This window comes from Crocuta crocuta, unplaced genomic scaffold, assembly GCF_008692635.1.
Source record: "Crocuta crocuta isolate KB4526 unplaced genomic scaffold, BGI_CrCroc_1.0 scaffold273, whole genome shotgun sequence".
Lineage (NCBI taxonomy): Eukaryota > Metazoa > Chordata > Mammalia > Carnivora > Hyaenidae > Crocuta > Crocuta crocuta.
In genome coordinates, this window is record NW_027529425.1 from 3587052 (window position 1) to 3604379 (window position 17328).

General features: G+C 54.9%; 1 protein-coding gene across 6 annotated transcripts in view; it reads left to right on the top strand.

The window, feature by feature from the left end:
* RNF216 (ring finger protein 216) overlaps positions 1–11641 on the top strand; it is a 138593-nt gene extending 126952 nt beyond the window's left edge. For 4 of the 6 annotated variants that reach the window (XM_077758751.1, XM_077758753.1, XM_077758754.1 and 1 more), the window contains exons 15-16: positions 7987–8137; positions 8718–11641. In XM_077758751.1, the coding sequence (XP_077614877.1) occupies positions 7987–8137; positions 8718–9037 (471 nt within the window). In that variant the 3' untranslated portion in view covers positions 9038–11641. The remainder of the gene's footprint in view (positions 1–7986; positions 8138–8717) is intronic. The other 2 variants (XM_077758752.1, XM_077758755.1) reach the window with 1 other exon arrangement.
* The last annotated feature ends 5687 nt before the right edge of the window (positions 11642–17328 follow it).

A 17328-nucleotide genomic window follows, 5' to 3' on the forward strand; every position in this document is an offset into this window, starting at 1 on the left:
TTTTTTTTTTTTTTTTTTTTTAATTAGGCCCCACACCCAATGTGGGGCTTGAACTCATAACCCTGAGATCAAGAACCAAATGCTCTACCGAGTGAGCTAGTTAAGTGGCCCAATACTGTATAACTCTGAGGCTCTTGTTTCAGTGGCAAAGGAAAGGAAGGGGTGTGGCTGGAACAGAAGGAGAAGGGCATTTCTGAAAGGAGCCAGGAGAGGCAGAAGACCCGTGGGAAAGACAAACCAAAATTGTTCCCTTAACTTACTTAAGTAGGCTCCATGTCCAGTGTGGGGCTTGAACTCAGAACCCTGAGATCAGGAGTCACACGCTCTACCAAGCAAGCCAGCCAGCCACCCACGTGTGTTTCCTTAACAATGTGCCTTCTACAAGAGAGAAAAAGATAGAAATGTGAGCCCCCTCGTTGCCCGTCAGCCCAGCTTCCACAGCTCGCCTCAGCAGTTTACTCCTAGTCACCTTTTTAAATACTGGCCTTCGGTTACAACATGGGGGCAGGACCAGGCCCCCACACCTGGTCTGCAGATGAGAATGAGATCTGGGTCACTTGGTAAAAGGGTGCAAGCCCAGGTCTTGCACCAGATGTCACCTCCTTTTACTCCAGGAATCTCCCCACCCTGGAGCGAGAGGTCACAAATTTGGGGGGTTTACCAGTAGGTGCCCATCAGGGTCCCTGAGTCCAGTGAACCAGGTTGGGCTCCACAGAGGTGTAGGACCATCACTGGACCCCTTCCCCATTGAGCAAGTTGCCGATGGTAGAAAGGGGACTGGGCATCCCCAAACCTTGAAAGTGTCCCTGATCAAGTGTAGATGTCAATGGAGGACTTGACCGAGGAGGTGGCAGCGTGGCTCAGTCCAGTGATGAACACAGTTGGTATGTGTCGTCCTCAGCGAATGCAGGCCCCAGGCTGAGCACTTGACCCTGACAAGAGTCATAACATGGTCCCATTCCATGCTGCCTCCAGGCCCCTGTGGTGGAGCCCTAGATAGAAAGGTGTTTGGGTGCTGGGCCTCTGTGACCCGAGATAGCAGCCAGAGCCACCGAGAGCCTGGCCGTCTCTGCTCCTCCCCAGCACGTCACCCAGCCCCCCACCCCGCCATTCCAGACCCCAGCTGCACAGCATGTGCCCCTCCAGGCTGCGCCCCGCCCTCCTTCCCCCAATTTCCTATTGCAGGGGGACAGCTGGGGCTGGGGACTAGGGGCTGGTGTTGCTCGGTGATCTGCAGCCGATCTGGGAATAATTTGAAACTAAATCCTCAGCCCTTTGGAAGCCTTTTATGAAATCATTGCAAGTTTATTAACAACAGCTGCGGTCACACATGACCTGGATCCCAGCCCCAACCCCACCCCCAAAATTGCAGGAGGGAAGCAGCAGTTGACTTGCGACTCCCAGTCACCTTTTTAAGGGGAGGAACAGTTAAATGAAGAAAAAAGTCACCCATCCTCCCTCCGTGGTCACAGGAGGCTGGACAGCAGGCAGGCGGGCGGCCAGCCGTGCTGATCAGAAATGCAGAAGAAAACGGGCTTGGAGGGACTTTTCAAAGCTTTGGCAAGAGCAGCCTTGGACCCAGCACTCGTATGTCTATCTTGGGGACCTCCAGCCTGTGCTGGCGATTCTTGGCAGCATCTGATTGACAGAAACAGCCCCTTTTCCTGTGGCCTCCTGTCTAGAGCCTGCTGCTCAGGGAGAGCTATGGAACTTCGTTGTGGAGGCGCAGTTTAGGAAGTCAGGGTTTGGGTGGTTTTTTCTTTCTTAATTAAAACCTCTCTGGTGAATTCCGCCTCACTTCCTGCCAGTGACTGCCGGGCCGAGTGTGTGTTTTGGAGAAGCCGGGCCCCTGCCGTCGGCCCCGTGCCCTCGCCGTGCTCCCTGCCGCCTCCATGTGAAGCAGGCGTGTCCGAGGCCGCCAAGTCAGGCCGGCACTTTGTGTCCTGCTGAGCTCAAAGGAATCCAGGGAAAGGAAGTAAAACCTTCTTCCTGTTAAGATGCAACCCACTCGTTTCTTCTGTTAAAGTATTCCTCCAGATCTGCCAGGCGGGGAGACTCCATGCCTCGTTCTGCTTTGTTCCTTGAGCCTCGGCACTGCATTTGGTATGCACCGGGCCCCTGTGGACGCTGTACCTGTCCCCTACACAGTCCTCGCCATGTCTGGTTGTGCCCTGTGGGCTCCACTCCCAGACTGGCCATGGACAGCCGGAGAAATCCTTCGGATGGTCCCCTTCCACCCGAGCCTGGTGTTTCGTTCTACTCGACCTTTTGAGACCCACCCGTCCAGGGATATCTTGACCACAGACTGGTGTCTGCTCCCTCCTACTTCAGCCTTGCCTCGCTCGTATGCACATTCTGTGGATCTGTGTGAAATTCTGACCCAGATTAGGAGGGGCCAGAAAGCAGACAGAGAATGGAATCCAGGCCTGCTGGATCCATCCTAAAGTCCATGCCAGAGGCCAGATGTAGGAGCACTGGGGACATGTCGCCCTTGGTGGCCATTCACTAGGGGTGTCCAGTGCAGTGACTGTAGACTGCCATCTGTTCTTCCCGCAGTTTTGGACAGGCCCTCACGGGCAGGGTGCAAAGGGGAGCTCAGGTCTCAAGGAGCCAGCAGAGGGGCCCTGACAGCCTGCTCCTGAGGTCTGCGGCCTCTGGCTACCTGCGGAGCTCAGAGCTGCCCAGGCACCCCTGGAGGCTGTCTGCCCTGGTCCCGATTTCATGTCTCACGACCCCGCGATGTCTGCTTCTCTAGGGCTAGGGTCTCTGGCAGCCTCGTGTGGCAGGAAGAGGCACATAGCGGGTGAGTGTGAACTACACACAGGGAGGTGGGACATGAATGTACAGGTGTGGCTTTCCAGAAGAGAACCTCAGGGCTTTTCTGAGTGAGGTGTGGATACAAAAACAACCAATGGGAAGTGGGCGAAAATGATCCCAGGAGTTATCTCTGGAGAGAAATTACTGGTGATTGCTCTATTTGTGTTTTGTTAAACTTTTTTTTTCCCCAGAATTGCTTTAATGTGAATAAGAATCAAAAATGCTGTTTTTTTGTGGCAGAAAGAGAAGATTCCGTGGGATGCCATGATATGCAAGTAATCTAGTAGCTTCACAAGAAAAGCATGTCAGGGAACTTTGGAAGTGGGCATTCCCACTCTTGAAATGGGCTCAGAGCAGCAGCCCAGTCAGAGGCGAAAGGAGACCCAACTACCGAGAGCCCGTAAGTCCTCTAGGGCCTCAGTGGTGGAGCCTGGCCTGCGCCTTCGGTTTCTGGCTCATGAGGTGAGGTCTGTGGGCCCCCGAGCTCCTGTCTCCCCGTCTGGATGAGCGGGATCTGCCAGCTTTGCCTAAAGGCCAAGTGCTAGAGGAGCCGGTCAGAGACTATCACCTGAGGCTCCTTTTTTTTTTTTTTTTAAGTTTATTTATTTTGAGAGAGCACGAGGAGGTGAAGGACAGAGAGAATCCCAGGCAGGCTCCACACTGTCAGTGCAGAGCCTGATGCGGGGCTCGAACTCACAAACCAAACCATGAGATCATGACCTGTGCCAAAACCAAGAGTTGGACACTTAACCAACTGAGCCGTGCAGCCTGGCACCCCTCAGATGAACTTTTTGAGGGGTGGTACATGCGCTTTTGGGTGAGCTGACCAAGAAAACACGAATTCCCTAAAAATTTCCAGGTAAGTGCCACCCTTGTCTGCTGTATGGGCCATTCGTCTGCTTGCATGGAGGTGTTTTGTTTTGCCCTGTTATCTTGTATTTAGTGGAAAAAGGTCGGAGTTCTGCCCGTCCCAGGGAGAAGGAGCCTTCTTGTATTTCAAGGAGGGTAGGATGCACTCTTCCTAGAACAAAGCAGGGCCTAAAAGTTCTCACCTGTGCCCGTGCTTGGGGCAGGGCGGACAGACTTCCAGGGGCCCTGCGGTCACACGGCCCCAGGAGCCCCGGTACAGAAACCCGTGGTTTTGGAGGTTAAGAGCTCCAGCCTTGGGGCTGGAAGGCCTCGGTTTGGACCTTACTGAATCTCAGTTTCCCCGTCTATGACGTGGTCATTCACCGATCGGCCTGACTGATGGAGCTGTTCCTTGGATCCGGTCTGTGTGAGGGGCTGGCGGTAGGACCTGGCACGTGGTAAAGCCCTCATTCACCTCCGTTCTTGCTGTCACTGTGCTTGGTGCTTTGTAAGAAGAGATCATTTGCTTCTCACAGTAAACCTGCTGTGAAAGGGCTCCAGGTCAGCTTGTGAAGGGTGGTGGGGTCCCCGAGCCCCACTCTGTGGAGCCCCAGAGCTGGAGTCCTTCATCTCACGCCAGGTGCCCGTCTGTTAGGAAGCCAGTGCTGCTGTAAGATAAAAGTTGCCATGGTAGCCACTCCGCACGCCTGGATTTCCTGTGAGTGACTCAGCCCCTTCCAGGGGTGCTGGAGGTCAGTTCCTCCTGCAACCCAGCCCCCACACCGGCCCTTCTCATCTTCTTTCCTCCTATTGTCCCCCACTTCCAGCAGCCTAGGTGTGTCCTAGATTTGCAGAGTGGCGAGTGTCCTGGTTCACCGTGAATGACGACACTCAGGGTGCCTACAATGCTTCCCAAGGGAACTCCCTCCAGAAAGGCCTCAGAAGCCGATGTGTCACTCAGCCCAAACCCAAGGGGACCAGTCTTCATGTTCTATCTCAAAGTCGACCCTAAAGCTTGACCCATTCACTTTTTTTTTTACATTATTTTTTAAATTATGGTAAAATGCATATAAAGTTAAATTTGCTTTTTTTTTTAAATATATGATTCAGTCTACCTTCACTCTTGACTTGAAGAGCTTTATTATTTTTTTTAATGTTCATTTTTAAGAGAGACAGACAGCATGAGTGGGGGAGGGTCAGAGAGAGGAGACAAAGAATCTGAAACAGGCTTCAGGCTCTGAGCTAGCTGTCAGCACAGACCCCAGCGCAGGGCTTGAACCCACGAACCTTGAGATCATGACCTGAGCCAAAGTTGGACGCTTAACTGAGCCACCCAGGTGCTCCCCCAAAAATATGTATTTTTAAAAATACATTTATGGGGGCCGCCTAGGTGCTTCAGTTGGTTAAGTGTCCGACTCTTGATTTCTGTTCATGGGATCGAGCCTCACACCAGGCTCTGGCTGACAGCATGGAGCCTGCTTGTGATTCTTTCTCTCCCTCTCTGCTCCTCCCCCCACCTTGCTGTCTCCCAAAATAAATAAATAAACTTTTTTTTTTTAAAGTTTGTGTAGGGGCGCCTGGGTGGCTTAGTCGGTTAAGCGTCCGACTTTCGCTTAGGTCATGATCTCGCGGTTCGTGGGTTCGAGCCCCGCGTCGGGCTCTGTGCTGACTGCCAGCTCAGAGCCTGGAGCCTATTTCAGAGTCTGTGTCTCCCTCTCTCTCTGACCCTCCCCTGCTCACGCTGTCTCTCTCTCTCTCTCTCCTAGAAATAAATAAAACATTTAGAAAATAAATAAAAAAATAAAGTTTGTGTAAAAAAAATACATTTATTAAAATACATTTTAGTTCTTAGTTTCTAAACAGTGTCCTGTGACTCCCAGCCAGTTGGAGGAAGTTGAACTCTGAACCATCTGACCCCTGTTCTAGGGGCCGCTGACAGTTTGCTCAGTGGCCCTAATAAGTACAGTCAGGAGGGCCGCCACTTGTGCCACGAAGCAGCCATGGAGAGAAGTGTTGAGGGCATCTCCCAATCTCTACCATGTTCTCTACCACTTTCTCTTGAAACTTCTCATCTCTCTAAAAATCTTCTATTTCTGGGACGCCTGGGTGGCTCAGTCGGTTGGGCGTCCAACTTCAGCTCAGGTCATGATCTCACAGTTTGTGGGTTCGAGCCCCCTGTTGGGCTCTGTGCTGACAGCCAGCTCAGAGCCTGGGGCCTGCTTCAGATCCTGTGTCTCCCTCTCTCTCTGACCCTCCCCTGCTCATGCTGTCTCTCTCTCTCTCTCTCTCTCTCTCAGAAATAAAACATTAAAAAATATATATACCTACTCAGAAAAATAAAAATCTTCTATTTCTGCCATTTTTCATGACCTTTCTCCTTTAGTAGTGAGACCTTTGTGCCGAGTCCTTTACACACTTGGTGCTCATTCATTCCTTAGAACAGTCCACTCTCCAGGTGAGGTGTAGAGACTCCGAGGTCCAAGAACCTGCCCCAGTCACTTGATGGCAGCTGTAATAGCCACTGCCCTCCCATTTGAGGTTTCTGGATCACTTCCTTTCTGTTTTCTCTTTCCTTTTTTTTTTTTTCTTTTTTCTTAGGTTAAAAATCTTTTTTTCCTGGGCCTCCCCACTGGCACCAAAATGAAGAGGTGTGTCAGTTCCTAATTAGTAGATAATTGGTAGAACTTATCTTGACAGCCACACAGAGACCTTTGAACTATGCCTACCGAACTCTGTTGTTGGAGCCCTTTGTGTGGGTTGGCTTAGTGGTTACTCTGTAGAGTGAGCACTACGTTCCCTGCTTTGGAGTGTTCATAAAGAGCCTAGGTGGCCACGTCTTGGGGTTTTTATGGAGAATTTGTGTGTGTGTTACCGGGGAGACAGACCGACCGTACGATTCTCTGATGTGCACAAGCGCTTGGCAGCTTCCGACGTGTGTGATTCGAACTTAACGTTTGTTCTCTCCTCTTCCTCTTGCTTTGCTCAGAACACCTGGCAGGGCAAGGCCAACAAAGATTTGGTTGTGTGTTAAAAATGCCCAAATGTCACAGTTGGAAAGAATCTCGAGCCCATTGAGTTCGGTCCTCCATTCAGCATCTGAGCGTGAGAGAGTGGGAGCGAATTTAATAGGGCCTCTCACGATTGCCCACAGAGCCCACAGCCTCCAGTGGCTTTGTCCTAAAGTGTTTGATCTACCGAAGGGAGTATGTTCCGTAGCTTTGTAGCCATTCCAGGAGTATGATTTTAGTCTCATTGATCAGAAGTTTCAGCGCTAAGAACAATGTCTAACACTAGTAGGTATCCGATACACACTGACTGATCTTCCCGACTCTCGCATCTTCGATGTCCATAAGTGTGATAAGGTCACCGAGTGCTGTCCTGGCTCTGACATGAATGTGCTAAGTAAACATACTGACTCTGCGGCTCCAAGTGCTCTTTCCAGTTCACGTGTTCTTTTCTGTGGCCGTCCATTCACCTCTCCAAAGTCTCCCGGTGCTGTCAGTCAGAGCCTTAGGTCAGCATGAAAAGTCCAGAGCAATCACCGAGACCATTGCCGCCCAGGACACACCTGGCCGTGCAGGGAGTCTCGGTGCCTGGTCTAGAAAGCGCCTCCTGAGGGCTGTGACCTCCTCTGCTTTCCTGCCACCAGCAGTACTGGGCACCAGCGCCCTCCTCACACTTCTTCCCAGCTTGAACCTGACTCCTGGACAAGCAGCCAGGAGACCCCAGCAACCAAGTTCCTTCAGTTCAAACCGTGCATTGATGACGTGCCACTCCATTCATCGTGCTCGAACACCGCCGCACCCATCCTCCCACGTGTGGGCCCCCGGCCCCGGTCCCACTGGCACCAGGCAGCCCCCGCTGTGGCCCACCAGCTGCAGGGCTCTGCCAGCCCGATGACTTGTCCGCCTGCGGTCAGGGACTCGGCAAGACTGTTGGGCTCTGCACGGAAGGGCTACTGTGCTCGGGGTTCATAGGCTCTGGATTTGAAACTCCTGGGGCCCGGCCCACCCACACTCACCCCCTTCCCAGACCCTCGGGTTATCTATCCATCTGCCCACCCTGAGCTGTGGAAAGTCCTTCGTCTGCTTACCTTACAGCCGACTGAACAAAAGCAGGCTCCCGCCCCGCCCCAGGCCTTTCAGGCAGGCTTCCCCATAGCAGCAGCACCCACTGACGAAGGAAGGAGACCCTTGGGGTGTGGGCATGAGTGGTGCTGACTGGCAGTGAGCTGCCCCTCCGCCCCCGGATCCCAGCGGGGTCTCTGCCCTGAACGGAGCTGGTTGGGAGCAAGCTCACACTCTTGTTGCTTTCTTCTAGGAAGATGACGAGAAGCTAATTGAGGAGATCCAGAAGGAGGCCGAAGAAGAGCAGAAGAGAAAGAACGGAGGCAAGCGCTCCCCCAGCACGGGCCCCCGCCAGCCACAGTCCGTGTGCGCGGGGGAGGGGGGCCTTCACAGCCGGCCCTCAGGTAGCTGTGGACACGCTCCGCCCAGGCCCCTGGCTTCCTGTGAGGGAAGGCTTGGGGGAGCGCCGGAGAGTTTCCGCATCCCCTCAATGGTCAGGAGGTCCCAAGGGTGGGGTGTGCCCAGGAGGCAGACAGAAAGAACCCAAACCAGACTGAAAAGATGGTAGGCCCACCCTGGCCTCTCCGAGGTCACAAAGGAAAGAAACGGAGTTTCTGGAAGTGGCCATCCAGGCCCTGGCTCCGAAGGAAAGGCCCTCACAGAAGCTTCACCTGTTCTGAGCTGAATCTATCCTCCACCTTCCAGATTAATCAGTGCATCTGCACTCGCTCAGACAGCGGGGGTGGGGGAGCATATACCCATCAATCAGCCTCGCTGTGTCCTGGCCACCCCTCCTGTGCCCACAGGCAGGAATGATCCTAGGGGTCCCATGTTTGAGGCCTCCCCTCATTCTCTGGGCCCTCAGCCTCCCGCTTGGGGCAGCCGGGAGGGAGGTCAGGATGTGCAGGCTTGGCCTCGCCCCACACACAAGCAAGCGCGGTCATGTTCCATTGTCTCCTCTACTAAATCCCACCTCCTGTTCAGAGAACACCTTCAAACGCATCGGGCCCCCCTTGGAGAAGCCTCCGGAGAAAGTCCAGCGGATCGAAGCCCTCCCGAGGCCCGTCCCGCAGAACCTGCACCAGCCCCAGATCCCACCATACGCCTTCGTGCACCCGCCCTTCCCCCTGCCGCCCGTCCGGCCCGTGTTCAACAACTTCCCCCTCAACATGGGCCCCGTCCCGGCGCCCTACGTGCCCCCCCTGCCCAACGTGCGCGTCAACTACGACTTCGCACCTGTCCACGTGCCACTGGAGCACAACCTGCCCATGCACTTTGGCCCCCAGCCACGGCGTCGCTTCTGACCACCCGCCGCCTTGTCTCCTCCGGGGAGCCCACCACGCTCCCAAGGCCGTACCTTTCAAAGAGGCATGATGGACTGGGCTCTCGGAAAGATGGGCTGGGTTTTTTCCTGCTCCTTCCTGGGAAGGGCCACTGCCATTTGGAGAGTTGTCAGCAGGCCAATGCCCTCGAGCACCTGTAACAGGTTCAGTCTGGCACTTGCGGGGCCGAAGAGACGGGGGCAGGAAAACCTCCCCCGAGAGTTCCACCGCCCTAGTGGCCGGTGCAGGGACCCTCCCCAGCGGGCAGCCCATCTCTGCTGTCAGTCCTGTCCCTTCCGGGACCAGGGCAGCGTCTGCCTCCGCCCCTCTCCCAGCCACCTACACAAGTCTCTCACTTAACCACGGAGGCCTTCCTGACCGCGGTGCAGCCTGAAGCATCATAAAGCTGCCGCGACAACAACTGCAGTTTGCAGAGGGCCAGGCTGCCCAATCCACGTCCTGGAAGCCAGGCTCTCTTCTCCTACCGGCCCCCCGCCCCCATACCGCAGCCCACCCGGAGAGAGGCATGGCCTGCTGCCTTGGGCCCATCAGGTGGTGCAGGGCCACGTCCCCAGACCTGGGAGTGCTGCTCAGAGTGGGGTGGCTGCAGGCTGTGTCCCCCAAATCCAGAAGCCCAGGCCACCACCCCCGTGACTGTTCAGGGCTCTCTCTTCTTGCCCTTGGCCCATTCAGTTGAGACCACAGAGGGCTGTCTCGTGCTGTCTGTTCTGTTCTGTAGTTTAAAATATTTGCCATTTACTCACTTTGAACTTACTGAGTTTTCTGTGGCCTACTAGAGTTTCTCTTGCTCCGTCTCTGTAAAGTCCAGTCTGTTACCCACGCCAGGCGGCCGGTGAGGGCGGGACAGTCCTGACACTCGCCAGACAGAACATCTTTATGAAGCAGCTCTGACAGGCTTGGTGGCCCCCCCGGGCAGCCCAGCTCGCGGGAGCCTCCTTCACCACCAGCCTGGCAGCGAGCACCTTCTACCCTGAGGTCTAGCGGTGGCAGTGGTTTTCTGCAGGGGGACAAATGACCCAGGCTCCACCGGCACCCATCCACGTGGTTGGGGGGGGCCTGCCTGCTCACCACTGGGCAGCCCTTCCCACCCCGGCCTGTGTAGAGAAGCCCCGCCCAGCTCCCCGGGCCTGGTCTCTGTTGCTGTCACTATATCTCTGATGGCTGTGGGGTTTCCGGCCTGTATGCACAGACCTCAGAAAGCAGGGTGAGCCTCACGGCCAGACCCCTGTCTCCGTGGGGCCCGTGTCCCTGGGCCATGCGTCATGCACGGTCATCCACTGCCATGAATGTCTCCTGTATTTCAAGGGTTAAATGGGGAGAAGTCTGCTAAGTTGCCCATCCTTCCTCCAGGTAGGGGCTTTGCAGACCGTCATGTGGGCGCAGGGTGGGGCACATGAGGAGAGGTCTGCGCCGCCAGGGGCCACTCCCTGTTGGGCTGCCTGCGCCTTGCTGGTTGCCTGAGTGACAGTGCCTTGGGAGACAGAGTCCCACCGAGGGTGATGGGTGACAGGATTGAAGTCCCTTAAAAACATGTTCCCTATGCATCCCCAAGGGAGGGTCTCAGAGAAGTGAGCTTCCCGCAGATATCCCACCAAATGGGGAGGGTGGCTCCAGAGCACACCAGAACATTCTAGGCCCTGTGAGCCAATTCATCCAAGGAGGGAACAAACCAGCCCCCCCTCTGCCCTGTGCCCCAGGGAAGGGGTTCTGGGCAGCTAAAAGGACAGGCCCCGGGGAGGGGGTCCACCCCCGCCCCCACCATTCAGCGAGTCCACCGGAACCTGGTGTGCGAGATTCTGGCCCAGAAAGGGAGAGGCCAGAACAACTGGCTCTTCCCCAGGCCAAACAGGACTTGCCTTTGAGGTGAATCCTTGCTGTTTCTCACCGTGTGCAGCTGTTAGGAGTCCATTCCTACCTTTCTGAACGGAGGGCGCCAGGTTTCTAATGTTCCACCTGGGGCTGGGCTGTGGCGTGGCTCACCTGCCTGCAGGAGCCCAATTGCTGTTTGGGGGAAGGTCATCGCCGCGAGTTCTGACACTAGCATGAGTCCCCACGTGTCCGTGAAGTATCCCTCTAGGTGCCTGTACCCTGGAGGACCCCAGGTTTCTTGCGAAGCAGTCTGCACTGGTGACGGTTTGGGGGAAAGTGGGCCCTTCTGACAGGCCAGCAGGTGGCTGCAAGGTGTGATGACAGGGAACCCCCAGAGATCAGCGGGTCTCGGGGACAGGCAGGAATCCCAGAGGCGACCTGGCACCTTCCCCTCTCTGGGCCACAGTGTTTGTTCCCCGAAACGAGAGACTGCCCGGTGACAGTCCCGTTCTACTTGCCTTAAACTGGAGAGAGGAATCTAGTATTTGCACTTAGCAAAAGATTTTAAAACTTTAAAAAAAAATGTGCATGACCTGTCACTTTGTATAAAAATAGCAAAATGATTAGTTTATTAAATTTTTTTCTTTACCTTCCGGTAGTAAAAACACATAAAAAGAAATCTGTTTAAACTACTGTGTGTAAAAAGCCTGTACCATATGTAACCTGGACTTTTTGTAAATAAACGTTTGTGCATTATGCCCCCTCTGGTTCTGTTCATTCACATGCCACCGGCGGACAGGCTGCCACACTCCCACCAGATCACAGGGGCCGCGCAGGCGGGTGGCAGGTTCCTGGGGACTGGCTGGGTCTCGCATGACTTGGCGCCCTGCTCCGAGGAGGCTGACCCCGAGCTGCCACTGCGAATCCACAGGGTGTGAGCCCAGAGTAACGTGCCTGAGGAGCTGGACCACTTCCCCCCCACCTCACCCCACGCCCCCCCAGAAGGCAGTGGGTGATGCCTCGTGCCAGTCCTGCTTGAGCGGGTGGCTACAGAGGCCCAGTTGGGCACAAAGGAGTTTGTTTGCTTTCTTTGTTTCTTGGCCCAGAATCCCCTTCCAGAAGATGTGCTCAGCCCCTCTCCCAGGCCTGGACCGCAAGCCACGCACTGGCCTGGAGAGCAACCTGCAGAAGGGAGGCCAGGCAAAGGCTGGGTGAGTCGGGGGCTAAGCTTGTCCTCCAACACAGGCACATCATCCTGAGAACAGAGCCTCGGGGCTGAACAAGTCCTCTGGAGCCACGTGCCTGCCCTGGCACCCCCCTGCAACGTGCCACACCGGCGACCTCAGCACACGTGGACTCAAACTTTGCTCAGAGTTTTAATAAAAGGGGGGTTATGTGGCGCCTGGGTGGCTCAGATGGTTCAGCGTCCGACTCGGTTTTGGCTCAGGTTGTGATCCCGTGGCCTGTCCTGCCTGCCGTTTGCAACTTTATTGAGTGATTTTTTTTTTTTTTTTGCATCTCTGAAAAAAGCATACTGAAATCAATCCAAGACAAGAGTTACCTGCATTCCCAGCTTCTAAACAAGCCCATGCCATCCTGTCGTCATTCCAGCACACATTCGGTATATTACATATTTGCAGCCACACCCTAGACACAAACTGTCCCACGCCCCAGTAGGGAAATGGGTACTGGCCATTTTCCTAGTCTTCTGCCACCTTTTCCACCGTCCACCCAAGTAACCAGGGTCCTGTCGCTCCTCCCCGCACTCCTGCCAGCACATTCCACGTCCACACCCACTTGCCGCCCTGATTGTTACAAAACTGATCCCATGGGACACCGGCGGGCGAGCTCAGTCAGTAGAGCACATGACTCTTGATCTCAAGGCCATGAGTTTGAGCCCCATGTTGGATGTAGGGCCTACTTAAAATTGTTTTCAAAAATGGGGCACCTGAATGGTTCGATCAGGTGTCCCGACTCTTGAACTCCGCTCAGGTCTTGATCTCAGGGTCATGAGTTCAAGACCACATTGGGCTCCGCAAAAAAAAAAAAAAATTTTTTTTCAGTGATTCCATACCTTTCACGGGACTTAATTTTCTCCTTTTCCAACCATGGGTGCCTTCCAGGTCTGATTGGTTCTCTTTGTGCCTCCCTGATGGAAAATTCAGGAGCTTCCAACTTTCTGCCACCACTGAACACCTCAGTGAATGCCCCTCTTTGATGTTTCAATGGCCATTCTTCCCAGGAGTAGGCTTGTGAATGAAAAGGAAAGACAGGGTGCGTATTTGCATGGCTTTTGCTAGACTGCTCTCCAGATTCCTTGAGAAAGCAGCCTCTGGCCACCAGTCCTGGGCTGTGTTCTTGTCCTTCACTGACAAATCTTTGTCACCAGTCTCTGAACCGTCTCCTGGAATCTGACCTCAGGGAGGTCCCACCTGAATGCACCTCTTTCTTCAGAGCAAACTTTTTTATTTAGGTTAGAAGCATTTGTGGGGCGCCTGGGTGGCTCAGTCAGCCGAGCGTCCAACTGCGGCTCAGGTCATAATCTCATAGTCTGTGGGTTCGAGCCCCGCGCCGGGCTCTGTGCTAACAGCTCAGAGCCTGGAGCCTGCTTCAGTTTCTGTGCCTCCCTCTCTCTCTGCCCCTCTCCCACTCGCTCTCTGTCTCTGTCTCTCAAAATAAAAAAAATAAAAAGACATAGAAGCATTTGTAACTGTGATGTCCAGATTTCCTTTCCCATCCTTGAAGTGATATATATGTATACACATTTGCCAATTATAGATGCTTCATGATAGAAAAGAATGAGAACACAGAAAAGTATGAAGACGGATGTGCTTTGTGACCCAAAGGTGACTACTGGGAATATTTTGATGCATTTTGTTCCAGTGTGGTTTGCTCTGTGATGATACAATGCCTCACGGAACCGGTCAACCAACCCATCACGAGCATTAGCCAGGTATGAGCTTCCAAAACACAATTTTTAATCAGCTTCTGCTTCTAGAACCTTTTGCTACAGTCTTGTCAGCCTTCTTTTTGGACTTGTGATCACATTTCTGCAGGCTGGTGCACAGCTGCCCCATCCAGCCTGCTGTTCTTTCTTCTCGTGGCCCCCACCTAAAGCCCCATCTGCGTGTCCTCTCGCTCGGTCAGGATTTCGTCAGAAGCAGCTCCCCACACCCCCTCTCCTTTCGTCAGCACATGTTGGCGAAGACAGCCCAGAACTGGTCACCGCCTTGGCTTAGCGGCAGCACCTGCTGTCACCAGGGTCACCAGGATGACCTGGGTCTGCCTCTTCCCCAAGTGCGGGGTGATATACGGGCCCCAGACCGACCGGTGGGCTCTGCGGGTGCTGAGTGGCGCCGTGTGAAGTGAAGCTGGCAGGTCACTTAAACCTGCCGCTGGGGTGGCGATAATGACAGCACCTTTTCATCAGGCTGAGACCCTTTCATGAGGTGAGNCCCCAGCCCCATGTGGCCGTAGCCGTGTGTGCGCGCCGGGCCCACTGTTCTACTGGGCAACAAGAAACCTGCAACTAAAAGGCCAAACAGGTGGGGACGGGTGTTGGGGGGGGGACACAGGGACAAGACAGCGGTGGCCCAGGCGAGGGGCAGGCATCGTGGTGCCTGGAGCCAAGCCTTGAGCTCCAGCCTAGCTCTTTGTCCTCCTGGCCTGGGGCTTGTCCACATGCAGGCCGCAGGCCCGTGATTCGGGGGCTTCCCGGGGAATCTGCTTTTCCCATCAGCCCCTCAGTGTTGGCATCACTGCAGGGCCTTGGCAGAGTCCTGGGGAAGGAGGTTGGTGGGGAAGGCTGCTTTCTGGCCTCCAGGTGGGAGCACATCCAGGGGACCCGGAGCCAGTGGGGATTTGCGGAGGGAGGAGGCCCCAGCGGTGGGGGGGGAGGGGGGAAGGGGTCCCGCAGAGGATGAAGCAGGGTCCAGGGTGCTCAGGCAGAGTTGGGGAGCCACGTCTTCAGCCCACACGGTGTGCCTGACTGCAGACCCAGCCCCAAAGGCCTGGGGATGACAGAGCAGGCCAGGCCAGGGCCCGAGGACACTATGATTGCAGGCCAGGCAGAGCAGAGGCCAGGGAAGCGGGGAAAGAGGAAGGGGAGTGGGGCGGGGGTNTGGTGCCTGCCAGCCCAGGACAGCTGGTGCCCTTGCGGCCATTCTCAGACCTTCCTCGGAGCCTTCTCTCTGGCCCTGCTGTTCCTCCAGGTGCCGGGCCACAGAGCCAGCCGGCCCCGGCTTCTCCGGCCTCTCATCTGCCGTTGCAGAAAAACCACAGGCCACCGTGGCGGCTGGAACACCCCAGAGGAGCCAACTGTGACAGCACTGCGGGTTGAGGGCTTCGCACCACGCCCACCTCCAAGAGGCCGGGGGAGGACACTGCCGACCCGTCAAGGGGTCAGACCCAGCCACCGGCCACCCCTGTGAGGGAGCAGAGACGGACCACAAACCACCGCTCCCAGCTTGCCCGGAACCAAGCCCTGGACGAACGGCACGCACGACCTGGGGACGTGGGCTGTGCACCTGTGCTCAGGATGTCACCACCGGGAGACGGCGCCACAGCCTTCTCAGGCAGCTCTTAGTCTCTCCTTTCTCTGTCCCAAGTCTGCTTCTCTCTCTCTCTCTCCTCATTTCTATTGAGATTGAGGCCACTTACCAAAAAAATACACATGATATAAAACAAGCAGAAAAAACAAACTGGAACAGAAGCAAAGCTACAGTATTAAAATAAACACAGTTTGGAACTAGGGCTCCTGAAAGGCGCCTCCACCAGGTGGCCTGGCCGGGTCCTCAAAGGCGGCTTCACCTTCCCAGCAGCTCACGTGGAGAAACACAGGTTATGCGGGCCACCATGTCCAGAAGATGAACACGTGCCCACAGCTCAAAGGAAGGGTGCTCTGCAGGCCGCACACATCTCTGCGACCTGCCAGAGCCCCGGCTGGCGGCCCCCTGTCCCAGGCACCCCAGAACCCACCTCAAGGATCAGGCTTCGGGTGCCCCACACTGGGGCCCTGGGAAGGCCTGGAGGTGGGCACCGAGTGGATGACCCACGTGGCTCCCCAGCCCACACAGCTGTCCTAACAGCTCAGCCTCAGACCTCTGGGGACTCGGACGCCTCCCACACACACATCTCCTGTCTCTCCTCTTTGATGGGGACCCAGGCCGAACGGAAAGCCTAGAACATCCTGGAGGCTGGGCACCACCAAAAAAAGCACAGGCACACGGTTCCTGCCTAGTTCTGCCATTTCCCGGCTCTGAGCCAAGGCCCGGTCCTCCATGGGCTGTCCCCTCATGAGACACTGGCCATCTCAGACACGGTTCCTACTTTGGAATATCCTCCATCGTTCCTGCCTGCCCGAAGGACCCCGAATATCAGTGCATCTCTGGGACCAGTTTTGGGTCCGGGCTGCTCAGAAAATCAGGTGGAAGAATACATCTGAAAGTAAGGCTACAAATACCCACCTCACAAGGCACCTGGGGGGCTCAGTCAGTTAAGCATCCAACTTGGGCTCAGGTTAGGATCTCAAGGTTCGTGGGTTCAAGCCCCACGTCAGGCTCTGTGCTGACAGCTCAGAGCCTGGAGCCTGCTTTGGATTCTGTGTCTCCCTGTCTCTCTGCCCCTCCCCCGCTCATACTCTGTCTCTCTCTCTCTCTCAAAAATAAACATTAAAAAAATTTATTTTGAATACCCACCTTAGAAAGGAGGTTTGTGGGACATTAAGTGAGCTAATGCATGTAAGGACACAGTCTGACCTAGAGAAGGCACACAAACGTCAGCTTAATGGGTTTTGGAATCAGAATACGTGAGCAAGTGTTTTTTCCACCTGTGTCATGGTGGGCACGTCACCTGCTAGCTGGGTCCTCAGTTTCCCCATCTGTAAAAGAAAAGGGGTAACCTGAAGCTGGGCCTCCCAGCTACAATGGGCTCCGATTTTACAGGTGTCCTCATGGCCCAGCTATCAAGTGGGGATTTTCAGCACGCAGAGATGCCTCCCTAGAATGTTTATGAGCGCGATGATAACTTAGCGTTATCCATAGTGGCCCAGAACCGGAAACAATTCCAAGGTCCATCATCTGACGAATAGATAAAATGCACTCTATCCATACAACGGAATATCGTTTAGTCATAAAAAGGGGAGAAGGGCTGACCCATGTTACAATGTGGATGAAAACATGGTGCTCAGCGAAAGAGGCCAGACACAAGCGGCCACGGATTGTTCGACCACATTTATGTGAGATGTCCACCAGAGTCAGCAAACCCAAAGGTACAACAAATAGGTTCGTGGTTGCTGAGGGCCGGAGGGGCCCTGGAGGGGGAGGGGATGGCAGCTAAAGACGACAGCCTTTCTTGCTGAGATGATGGGATGTTCTAAATTTGACCGTGGTGATGGCTGCTACATCCGTGAGGATACAGAAGCGCTGAGTTGTACCCTTTAAGTG